General features: G+C 39.5%; 1 protein-coding gene across 2 annotated transcripts in view; it reads right to left on the bottom strand.

Moving 5' to 3' along the window:
• The window catches only part of LDB2 (LIM domain binding 2), a 653506-nt gene that overhangs the window by 96278 nt on the left and 544372 nt on the right, over positions 1–12856 (bottom strand). For both annotated transcript variants that reach the window (XM_053704113.1, XM_053704114.1), the window contains exon 5: positions 864–947. In XM_053704113.1, coding sequence (XP_053560088.1) covers positions 864–947 — 84 coding nt within the window. The remainder of the gene's footprint in view (positions 1–863; positions 948–12856) is intronic.

The raw sequence follows: 12856 nt of genomic DNA, 5'->3' as shown, positions 1-12856 counted from the left end.
GATTAGAGAATTGTATATTGCATTAATATGCCCTATATGTGAGGGCTACTGCAGTTATCAAATGGCTATTTACAATAGTTAGATTAATTTTATGTTATTTTTCGAGACAGATTATAACACTGTATAAAATAGAACTCTTCAGTATAAATGATTTCTCTAAAGAACAGTTAAAAGGACATTAAACACCTCATGTATTTGATTAAAAGTTGGGTTTGCGCCACACTCCATACGAGGCCAAAAATCAAATAACCTACAAATGCTGCAAATCTTATAGCTTGTGTAGGAAATTTGCTGAACTTTAAAACCTAGGTTACAGATTTATCTATATGGCCTCTCTAGGGAGTGTGGGACAAAACACAGTTTTTACAGAAAAGCAAGAGGCGTTTAATGCCCCTATATAATTCAGTAGTGAAATCTCCATAACAATCTGCACAAGAAACTACAAAAATATAGAGAAGTACATTTTCCTTAAAGGGACATGAAACCTAAGATCGAGCATGCAATTTTAAAGAACTTTCCAATATGCTTCTATTATTACATTTGCATATATGTGCAGTCACCAATCAGGAGCTAGCTCTCAGTGAATTGCTGCTTCTGATCCTATCTAGGTTTGCTTTTCAAGTAAGGATACCAAGATAACAAACAGATGAGATAATAGAAGTAAATTGGAAATATGTTTAAATTTGTATACTCTATCTGAATCATAAAAGACAAATTTTGGGTTTCACATCCTTTTTAGCAGTTAAGACAGTGATATCATCCACCTGGAAAATAATAATTATATTACACAGATGGAGTTATGCCATTAACACATTCATTAGTGGTAAAGCCTTTAAGTCTGTGGAATTAAATATTTTCTTTACCCTGAGGTAGTTGAGGGTGAAGTTGGTGAGACCCATCCTGGTGATATTTTTGGAAATTTGTTCTAGCACTTGAGGGTCTTGTGCCTGGGAAGGTAAAAATAAATAAATTAGAACAGCGTAAGCGTATTCATTATTAATTTAAAGCGTATTAAACAATATTTATACTGTCATTAGTTATGCAGTTACTTTCAACTACTCAGTTGCTCTTGCCCCAGAAATTACTGGTCAGAAAATGGGTAAGATTTAGCAGATTTTACATTTATACTTTTTTTTCCGGTCTACAATAATTCAAATATTCCAGAAAATCTTGCACACTATTTACAAAAGAAATATAATTTAATTAATCCACAGAATAGTTACAGCAAACTAAAAAAAAAACAAAATTTAAGCTTATCTGATAAATGTCATTCTTTCCGTATATGGAGAGTCCACAACGTAATTCAATTACTAGTGGGAATATCACTCCTGGCCAGCAGGAGGAGGCAAAGAGCACCACAGCAAAGCTGTTAAGTGTCACTCCCCTACCTATAATCTCCAATCATCTGACTGAAGGGAAATGGAAAAAGAATAACACAAAGGTGTAGAGGTGCCTGAGGTTTAGTCCAAAATGAAAGGGTTGGGTTGTGGACTCTCCATATCTGGAAATAAATAAATTTATCAGGTAAGCATAAATTTTGTTTTCTTTCCTAAGATATGGAGAATCCACGTCATTCAATTACTAGTGGGAACCAATACCCAAGCTAGAGGACACAGAATTAACAGGGAGGGAGAACAAGACAGGCAGACCTAAACAGAAGGCACCACCACTTGAAGAACCTTTCTCCCAAAAGAGGCCTCAGCCAATGCAAAAGTATCAAATTTGGAAAATTTGGAAAAAGTATGCAGAGAGGACCAAGTTGCAGTCTTGCAAAGCTGTTCCACAGAAGCTTCATCTTTAAAAGCCTGAGAAGAGAAGACAGTCCTAGTGGAATGAGCTGTAATTCTCTCAGGAGGCTGCTGTCCACTGTCCAGCAGTTTCATAAGCAAAACTAATCATACTTCTCAACCCGAGGGAAAGAGAAGTAGAAGTAGCCTTCTGACCCTTACGCTTTCCTGAGAAACAAACAAACAGGGCAGAAGACTGGAGAAAATCCTTAGTCGCCTGTGGGTAGAATTTTAGAGCATGCACAACATCCAAGTTTTGCAACAGACGTTCTTTATGAGAAGAAGGATTAGGACACAAAGGAACAACAATTTCCTGATTAATATTTCTATCCTAAACCACTTTAGGAAGAAACCCCAATTTAGAATGAAGAATCGCCTTATACGCATGAAAGATAAGGTAAGGCGAATCACACTGCAAAGCCGAGAGTTATGAAACTCTCCGAGCAGAAGACATAGCAATAAGAAACAAAACCTTCCAAGATAGGTTTAAACACAGGCCTGATTCTGAACAGGGCCTGACAAAAGATTGAACATCTGGCACATCCGCCAGATGCTTGTCTAACAAAATAGATCATGCAGAAATCTGACCTTTCAGAGAGCAGACTGACAACCCTTTCTCTAGGCCTTCCTGGAGAAAAGACAAAATTCTAGGAATCCTGACCCCACTCCAATAGCAGCCCTTAGATTCACACCAATAAAGGTATTTATGCCATACTTCATGGTAAATGTTTCGAGTAACAGGCTTGCGAACCTGGATCATGGTCTCAATGACCGACTCAGAAAATCCACGCTTATACAGAACTAAGCGTTCAATCTCTAAACAGTCAGCTTCACGGAAACAAGATTTGGATAGAGGAATGGACCCTGAGTTAGAAGGTCCTTCCTCAGAGGAAACCTCCAAGGCGGCTGAGAAGTCATCTTCACTAGGTCTGCATACCAGATCCTGCAAGACCATGCAGGAGCTATTAGAATAACCAATGCTCTCTCTTGTTTGATATGATCAATAACTTGTGGAAGGAGCGCAAATGGAAGAAACAGGTATCCTAGAACGAAATCCCAAGGAACCACCAGAGCATCTATCAGAGCGGCCTGAGGATCTCTTGACCTTGAACCATACCTTGGGAGCTTGGCGTTCTGTCGATATGCCATCAGATCCAACTGCGGATGATCCCTGTAGATGGGAACATGAAGATACGCGTCCTTCAGGTCTATGGTCGGCATGAACTGACCCTCTTGGACCAAAGGAAGAATGGAATGAATGGTTTCCATTTTGAAGGATGGTGCCCTGAGAAACTTGTAGAGGCACTTTAGGTCTAAAATGGCTCAAAAAGTTCCCTCTTTTATGGGAACCACAAACAGATTTGAATAGAATCCTAGGCCTTGTTACCTTAATGAAACTGGAACAATCACTCCCAGGGAGGTCCTAAACGGAATATAAGAATGCTTCTATTTTTACCTGGTCTGCAGATAATCTTGAGAGGTGGAATCTGCCCCTGGGAGGGAAAGTTTTGAATTCTATTTTGTAACCCTGAGATACTATGTCCACAGCCCAAGGATCTGGGACATCTCGTCTCCATGCTTGACAAAACAGGGAAAGTCTGCCCCCCACTTGATCCAAACCTGGACTGGGGGCCGACCCTTTATGCTGACTTAGACTCAGCTGAGGGTTTATTTGATTGCTTCCCCTTATTCCAAGACTGATTGGGCTTCCAAGAAGACTTGTACTGCTCCTGCTTGGAAGAGGGAGAGGAAGACTTTTGACCTTTGAAGTTATGAAAGGAACCAAAATTACTTTGACGTATTTGAGTCTGTTCTTCTTGTCTTATGGTAGAAAAGACCCTTTTCCACCCGTAATATGAGAAATTATTTCTGCCAGACCAGGTCCGAACAAGGTCTTCTCCTTGTAAGGAAGCACCAGAAGCTTGGACTTAGGGGTAACATCAGGTGACCAAGATTTTAGCCACAATGCCCTGCGGGCTAGGACAGTGAAGCCAGACATCTTGGCTCCCAGTCTAATAACTTGCATGTTAGCATCAGAAATAAAGGAATTGGCTAGTTTGAGAGCCTTAATCCTATCTTGTATCTCCTCCAACGGAGTCTCTACTAAAATTGATTCAGACAAGGCGTCACACCAAGAAAGTAATCCCTGGCTTCTCCCATTCCTGTGAAATAATCTCCGTCACACGGTCTGGGACAGGAAAAACTTCCACAGAGGAAGGAACGTCATAGTATTTAAGTTTACTAGACTTCTTAGGGTTGATAAAGACAGAAGTATCGGAGTCGTCCAAAGTAGCCAATACCTCCTTTAACAGTACACAAAAGGTGTTCAAGCTTAAATCTGAAGTTTACTTCTTCAGTATCAGATGAAGGAATAATACTGTCCGAATATGAGATTTTTCACTCTCAGAGGCTACCGCCGTATCCTCCTCATCAGACTTATGAGGGAGGGCAACCTGCGTAGCAGTAGGTGGAACAGAAACCTTACTATCTGAATTTTCCTCTTGCATTGTCCCAGCATAGGAAAAGCAGATAATGCTGCAGATACCGCAGAAGATACCTGTGCAGCAAAATCTGCAGGCAAATAAACTCCTCCAGGAGGATGAGAGGAACTGCAAGAATTTTTAATACCACAATTTGGCTGTCAGAAGTCTCTAAAATGATTGTATAGTAGATTGATACTGAAGAGACTGAAATTCAGTGATGCTGCTCTGCTCCGTGAATATCCAACATAGAGAAGTCACATGACCGGCAGAGAGAGGAAACTATGCAGCAAGTAAAAAGAGCGTGTTTCCCTCTGCCTACAACATAAGTAGCAGCAGCTGGCTTCAAACTCAAGCAGTTTGTCAGTTAGCCTGTTCTAGCTAAGCAAGCAAAAGAAAACCAACTGCCAAAGTGTAAGTTTATATATAAATCCCTGTATAAAACATAAGCCACACACATACTAATAAAGTATTTGAACAAAATTAGCCCACAGAGGAAAAACGTCCCAATAAAGTGAAGATTAACCCCTAGTCTCAACATACATAATGTGCCTGCCCACTGCCATATAGAATCCTGTATAAAGGATTTTAAAAATGTCTCCATCTACCGCATATGACATATTATTCTGAAGTGCAAGTCTCCAAGACCTACAAGACAAAAGCACTTGCCTGCAGTCTAGCTGTCCAGCAGGAAAACAGTTTACAAGGTGTGAAAGGACACATACTCCTTACAGAGACCTGTAGAAAAAGAAAGAACAGAGTAACCAACTCTGGCTTTCTGTACCATGGGCAGCAATGTATTAGGAAACAAAGCAAGGACCACCTCACAACTTCCTAACTGCTAAAAAGCCACCACTACTCTACTGAAGAGATTGATGTGGACTCGGCTAAACCCAAATCCTTGCTTGCAGGGAAAAGTACCTGAAAAAGGAATTAATTTCTTCAGACACCAAACTTCACCTCCTCCATTGACAGAGGCAAAGAGAATGGCTGGGGATTATGGGTAGGGGAGTGACACTTAACAGCTTCGCTGTGGTGCTCTTTGCCTGGCCAGGAGTAATATTCCCACAAGTAACTGAATGATGTCGTGGCCTATCCATATTTATTTATTTATAAAATATTTTACCAGGAAGAATACATTAAGATTTCTCTTGTTTTCAAGTATGTCCTGGGACATATCTTAGGAAAGAAAAACTATTAACACCAGAAAATATAAACAAATGTTTTTTTAAGTTGAACTTTTACGTGTTCTAAGAATTAAAAAACATAACACACATTGGTGTCTAAATGCCACCCCCTTGGGATTTTTTTTCTTTATTTCGAAATCCAAGCACCTGCTTGAGTAACTGCTTTGATGTCACTGAACCATCATATTTAAAATGATGTGCAGTTAATCTGTACATGATGAACCTCTCTCCTGCTACATGTTGCCATTGACTTAATTGTGCTTGGGGCCGTTTATATTTTGTCCACAAGCCCTGGAAAAATGTCTGTGGATGCCCATGAACAAAGGTCTTTACATTCAAAATAAAAATATATGAATGAAACATAAACTAACCCCAGCACTACATGCTAGGATACATTAAAAAAGTCTAGGGCCCCTTAATGAAAGGACGGACAAGGTTCCCACTAGGAAATGTGTCTCCCATCTTTGCGGTGAGTGAGCATTGGATGCTCTACTTCTTCTCTCCGAAATTTCTATTGCGTAAGTATTTTTTTGTGCAACGGGGCCCTCTGCTCTTGCACAATCAATCGTCTCCATCAGTGGTAAAAAAGAGGTTAAAGGACCAGTAAATACAGTAGATTTGCAGAAACAACAAATGCATGATAAAAAGACAACGCAATAGCACTAAGGGGTATATTTATCAAAGTGCGAGCGGACATGATACAATGTAGCGTATCATGTAAGCATTCGCTATCGGCATTTATCATTGCACCAGAAGTTCACCAGAACTGCTTGTGCAATACTGCCCCTGCAGATTCACGGCTAATCGGCCGCTAGCAGGGGGTGTCAATCAACCCGATTATATTCGATTGGGTTGATTTCTGTCCCGCACCTCAGAACAGGCGGACAAGTTATAGATCAGCGGTCTTTAGCGGGCTTGTTAGAAACAAGGGGAAACAAGTTTGATAATTCGGCCCCTTAGTCTGAACTTCAAATGAGTAACAGATTTTTTTTCTGACAAATTTCAAAGTTATGCCTATTTCCACTCCTCCTGTATCATGTGACGGTCATCAGCCAATTAAAAATGAATATATGAATGTTATTATATATGTTCAATATGAGCTGGTATCTAAAAAAATGTAAATATAAAAAGACTGTGCACATTTTGTTACTGGAAGTAAATTGGAAAGTTTTTTTAAAAGTGCATGCTCTATCTGAATCATGAAAGTTTCATTTTGACTTGAGTGTACCTTTAAGAAGTAGCAGTCTTATAACCACTGCTTCTTTACTGCTTAGATACTCAGGGCCTCATTTAAAAACTGATTCAAACATGTGTTTGTTTATTGGCTTTTGCAGAAACCAGCTACACCATCTGTATAACTATCTGGTTTATAAATGTTTTTTTTAGAAATTAGAAGATAATAAACGATTTACGCCTAGATTTAGAGTTCTGCGTTAGCCGTCAAAAGCAGCATTAAGGGGTCCTAACACTGCTTTTGGCCTCCCACTGGTATTTAGAGTCAGCCAGGAAAGGGTCTAACGCTCACTTCCCTACCGCGATTCCAGGCTACCACAGATCCCCTTACGACAATTGCGTATCCTTTCTTTTCTATGTGATCTGCCTAACGTTGGTATTTGGAGTCTTGGGAGAAGTGAGCAGTAGAGCCTCTACAGACAAGACTCCAGCCGCAAAAAAAAGTCAGTAGTTAAGAGCTTTATGGGCTAACGCGTGAATATAAAGCTCCTAACTACTGTGCTCTAAAGTACACTAACACCCATAAACTACCTATGTACCCCTAAACCAAGGCCCCCCACATCGCCGCCACTCTAATAAAAATTTTTTAACCCTTAATCTGCCGACTGGACATCGCCGCCACCTACGTTATACTTATGAACCCCTAATCTGCTGCCCCTAACATCGCCGACCCCTATATTATATTTATTAACACCTAATCTGCCCCCCCAACGTCACCGCTACCTAACTACACTTATTAACCCCTAATCTGCCGACTGGACCTCGCCGCCACTATAATAAATGTATTAACCCCTAAACCGCCGCACTCCCGCCTTGCAAACACTAGAATAAATTTGATTAACCCCTAATCTAACCCCTAATCTGCCCTCCCTAACATCGCCGCCACCTACCTACAATTATTAACCCCTAATCTCCCGCCCGCACCGTCGCCGCTACTATAATAAAGTTATTAACCCCTAAACATAACTCTTATGACTGATTACTTTGGGGCATGCCCCGCAAAAAGCCCTTTTAAGGGCTGGTAAAAGAGCTGATTACTTTGTAATGTAGAATAGGGTAGGGAATTTTTTTTTTTATTATTATTTTTTATTTTATTAGGGGACTTAGATTAGGTGTAATTAGTTTAAAATTCTTGTAATATTTTTTTATTTTCTGTAATTTAGTGTTTGTTTTTTTTGTAATTTAGTTTAGTTTATTTAATTGTATTTAATTGTTGGTAGTTAATTTAATTAATTTAATGATAGTGTAGTGTTAGGTTTAATTGTAACTTAGGTTAGGATTTATTTTACAGGTAATTTTGTAATTATTTTAACTAGGTAGCTATTAAATAGTTAATAACTATTTAATAGCTATTGTACCTAGTTAAAATAAATACAAAATTGCCTGTAAAATAAATATAAATCCTAAAATAGCTACAATATAATTATTCGTTATATTGTAGCTATATTAGGGTTTATTTTACAGGTAAGTATTTAGTTTTAAATAGGAATACTTTAGTTAATAAGAGTTAATTTATTTAGTTAGATTAAAATTATATTTAATTTAGGGGGGTGTTAGGGTTAGACTTAGCTTTAGGGGTTAATACATTTATTATAGTATCGGCGAGGTCCGGTCAGCAGATTAGGGGTTAATACTTGAAGTTAGGTGACGGCGATGTTGGGGGGGGCAGATTAGGGGTTAATAAATATTATGTAGGTGTTGGCGATGTTGGGGGCAGCAGATTAGGGGTTCATAGGGATAATGTAGGTGGCGGTGGTGTCCGGAGCGGCAGATTAGGGGTTAATTGTGTAATGCAGGTGTCAGCGATAGCGGGGTCGGCAGATTAGGGGTTAATAAGTGTAAGGTTAGGGGTGTTTAGACTCGGGGTTCATGTTAGGGTGTTAGGTGCAGACTTAGAAAGTGTTTCCCCATAGGAAACAATGGGGCTGCGTTGGGAGCTTAACGCTGCTTTTTTGCAGGTGTTAGGGTTTTTTTCAGCCCAAACTGCCCCATTGTTTCCTATGGGGGAATCGTGCACGAGCACGGTCTGCCATCTTACCGCTACCGTAAGCAACGCTGGTATTGAGGGTTGAAGTGGCGGTTAATTCGGCTCAACGCTCCCTTTTTGGAGCCTAACGCAGCCCTTCAGACAACTCTAAATACCAGTGTTGTTTGGAAGCAGCAGTAGGAAAAAAAGTTGTGTTAGCTACGCGGGTCTTTACCGACAAAACTCTAAATCTAGCCGTTAATATTTTGCTTGGATACATGTAAGTGGATTTTACAATAGGAATCCGAGAACAAAGCTATTATGAAATTGATTTTATTTCTGTTTCCACATCAAAGATTACTGGTTTCTTCCATAATAACTGAATTATGTTCACAGATACAGGGAGTGCAGAATTATTAGGCAAATGAGTATTTTGACCACATCATCCTCTTTATGCATGTTGTCTTACTCCAAGCTGTATAGGCTCGAAAGCCTACTACCAATTAAGCATATTAGGTGATGTGCATCTCTGTAATGAGAAGGGGTGTGGTCTAATGACATCAACACCCTATATCAGGTGTGCATAATTATAAGGCAACTTCCTTTCCTTTGGCAAAATGGGTTAAAAGAAGGACTTGACAGGCTCAGAAAATTCAAAAATAGTGAGATATCTTGCAGAGGGATGCAGCACTCTTAAAATTGCAAAGCTTCTGAAGCGTGATCATCGAACAATCAAGCGTTTCATTCAAAATATTCAACAGGGTCGCAAGAAGTGTGTGGAAAAACCAAGGCGCAAAATAACTGCCCATGAACTGAGAAAAGTCAAGCGTGCAGCTGCCAAGATGCCACTTGCCACCAGTTTGGCCATATTTCAGAGCTGCAACATCACTGGAGTGCCCAAAAGCACAAGGTGTGCAATACTCAGAGACATGGCCAAGGTAAGAAAGGCTGAAAGACGACCACCACTGAACAAGACACACAAGCTGAAACGTCAAGACTGGGCCAAGAAATATCTCAAGACTGATTTTTCTAAGGTTTTATGGACTGATGAAATGAGAGTGAGTCTTGATGGGCCAGATGGATGGGCCTGTGGCTGGATTGGTAAAGGGCAGAGAGCTCCAGTCCGACTCAGACGCCAGCAAGGTGGAGGTGGAGTACTGGTTTGGGCTGGTATCATCAAAGATGAGCTTGTGGGGCCTTTTCGGGTTGAGGATGGAGTCAAGCTCAACTCCCAGTCCTACTGCCAGTTTCTGGAAGACACCTTCTTCAAGCAGTGGTACAGGAAGAAGTCTGCATCCTTCAAGAAAAACATGATTTTCATGCAGGACAATGCTCCATCACACGCGTCCAAGTACTCCACAGCGTGGCTGGCAAGAAAGGGTATAAAAGAAGAAAATCTAATGACATGGCCTCCTTGTTCACCTGATATGAACCCCATTGAGAACCTGTGGTCCATCATCAAATGTGAGATTTACAAGGAGGGAAAACAGTACACCTCTCTGAACAGTGTCTGGGAGGCTGTGGTTGCTGCTGCACGCAATGTTGATGGTGAACAGATCAAAACACTGACAGAATCCATGGATGGCAGGCTTTTGAGTGTCCTTGCAAAGAAAGGTGGCTATATTGGTCACTGATTTGTTTTTGTTTTGTTTTTGAATGTCAGAAATGTATATTTGTGAATGTTGAGATGTTATATTGGTTTGACTGGTAAAAATAAATAATTGAAATGGGTATATATTTGTTTTTTGTTAAGTTGCCTAATAATTATGCACAGTAATAGTCACCTGCACACACAGATATCCCCCTAAAATAGCTATAACTAAAAACAAACTAAAAACTACTTCCAAAACTATTCAGCTTTAATATTAATGAGTTTTTTGGGTTCATTGAGAACATGGTTGTTGTTCAATAATAAAATTAATCCTCAAAAATACAACTTGCCTAATAATTCTGCACTCCCTGTAAGTTCCCTATGCAAATGATTTTCACTGCTCATGAGTTTAAGTTTAAATGACAAGTCCATTTTTACACATAATCTACATAGAATAATAAACGGCTAGATTATTACATTATGAGGGGTGCGGTGCTAACTTTCACGTTATTGTCACCGCTCACTTACAGACAGCGCTGGTATTACAGGTTTTCATAAATCCGGCATTATCAGGCAAGAAGTGAGCATAGAGCAAAATTGTGCTCCATACCGGACTCCAATACCAGCGCTACTTAAGTCAGCGGTGAGCTGGTTTTACGTTCTCGTGCACGATTTCCCCATAGACATCAATGGGGAGAGCCAGCTGAAAAAAAAGCCTAACACCTGCAGTAAAGCTCCGTAATGCAGCCCCATTGATTTCTATGGGGAAACTAAATTTATGTTTACACCTAACACCCTAACATGAACCCCGAGTCTAAACACCCCTAACCTTACACTTATTAACCCCTAATCTGCCGCCCCCGACATCACTGACACCTACATTATACTTATTAACCCCTAATCTGCCGCTCCGGACATCACCACCACTATAACAAACATATTAACCCATAAACCGCCACACTCCCGCATCACAAACACTAGTTAAATATTATTAACCCCTAATCTGCCGCCCTTAACATCACCGCCACCTACCTACATTTATTAACCCCTGATCTGCCGCCCCCAACGTCGCCGCCACTATACTAAATTTATTAACCCTAACCCTAACACCCCCTAACTTTAATATAATTAAAATAAATCTAAATAAAACCTACTATTAATAACTAAATAATTCCTATTTAAAACTAGATACTTACCTATAAAATAAACCCTAAGTTAGCTACAATATAACTAATAGTTACATTGTAGCTAGCTTAGGGTTTATTTTTATTTTACAGGCATTAGGTTTGTATTTATTTTAACTAGGTAGAATAACTACTAAATAGTTATTAACTATTTACTAACTATCTAGCTAAAATAAATACAAATTAACCTGTAAAATAAAACCTAACCTGAGTTACATTAACACCTAACCTTATACTACAATTAAATAAATTACCTAAATTAAATAAATTACCTAAATTAAATACAATTACCTAAATTACAAAAAACAAAACACTAAATTACACAAAATAAAAAAGAAATGATCAGATATTTAAACTAATTACACCTAATCTAATAGCCCTATAAAAATAAAAAAGCCCCCCAAGATAAAAAAAAAACCCATAGCCTACAATAAACTACCAATAGCCCTTAAAAGGGCCTTTTTGTGGGGCTTGAATTCCATCAGCCAATCGGAATTAAAGGTGAAAAAATCCTATTGGCTGATACAATCAGCCAGTAGGATTGAGCTTGCATTCTACTGGTTGATTGGAACAGCCAATAGGATTTTTTCACCTTTAATTCCGATTGGCTGATAGAATTCTATCAGCCAATCGGAATTCAAGGGACGCCATCTTGGATGACATCATTTAAAGGAACCTTCATTCGTTGTTAGCCGTGGAAAGAAGAGGATACTCCGCGCCGGATGTCTTGAAGATGGAGCCCCTCCGCTTTGGAAGGATGAAGATAGAAGATGCCATCTGGATGAAGACTTCTGCCCGTCTGGAGGACCACTTCTGCCGGATTGGATGAAGACTTCTCCCGGCTTCGTTGAGGACTTCTTGCCGCTTGGATGAAGACTTCTCCCGGCTTCGTTGAGGATGGATGTCAGATCTTCAAAACTGTAAGTGGATCTTCGGGGGTTAGTGTTAGGTTTTTTTAAGGTTTTATTGGGTGGGTTTTATTTTTAGGTTATGGTTTGGGCACTGAAAAATAGCTAATTGCCCTTTTAAGGGCAATGCCCATCCAAATGTCCTTTTCAGGACAATGGGGAGCTTAGGTTGTTTAGTTAGGATTTTAGTTGGGGGGTTGGTTGTGTGGGTGGTGGGTTTTACTGTTGGGGGGGTGTTTGTATTTTTTTTTTGCAGGTAAATGATCTGATTTCTTTGGGGCAATGCCCCGCAAAAGGCCCTTTTAAGGGCTATTGGTAGTTTAGTTTAGGCTAGGTTTTTTTTTATTTTGGGGGGCTTTTTTATTTTGATAGGGTTATTAGATTAGGTGTAATTAGTTTAAATATCTGATAATGTCTTTCTTTATTTTGTGTAATTTAGTGGGGGTTTTTTGTGATTGAGGTAATTTTATTTTATTTAGGTAATTTATTTAATTGTAGTGTAAGGTTAGGTGTTAGTGTA

This window comes from Bombina bombina, chromosome 2, assembly GCF_027579735.1.
Source record: "Bombina bombina isolate aBomBom1 chromosome 2, aBomBom1.pri, whole genome shotgun sequence".
Lineage (NCBI taxonomy): Eukaryota > Metazoa > Chordata > Amphibia > Anura > Bombinatoridae > Bombina > Bombina bombina.
Note: the sequence above shows the minus strand (reverse complement) of the source record. Positions and strands in the feature narration are given on the sequence as shown.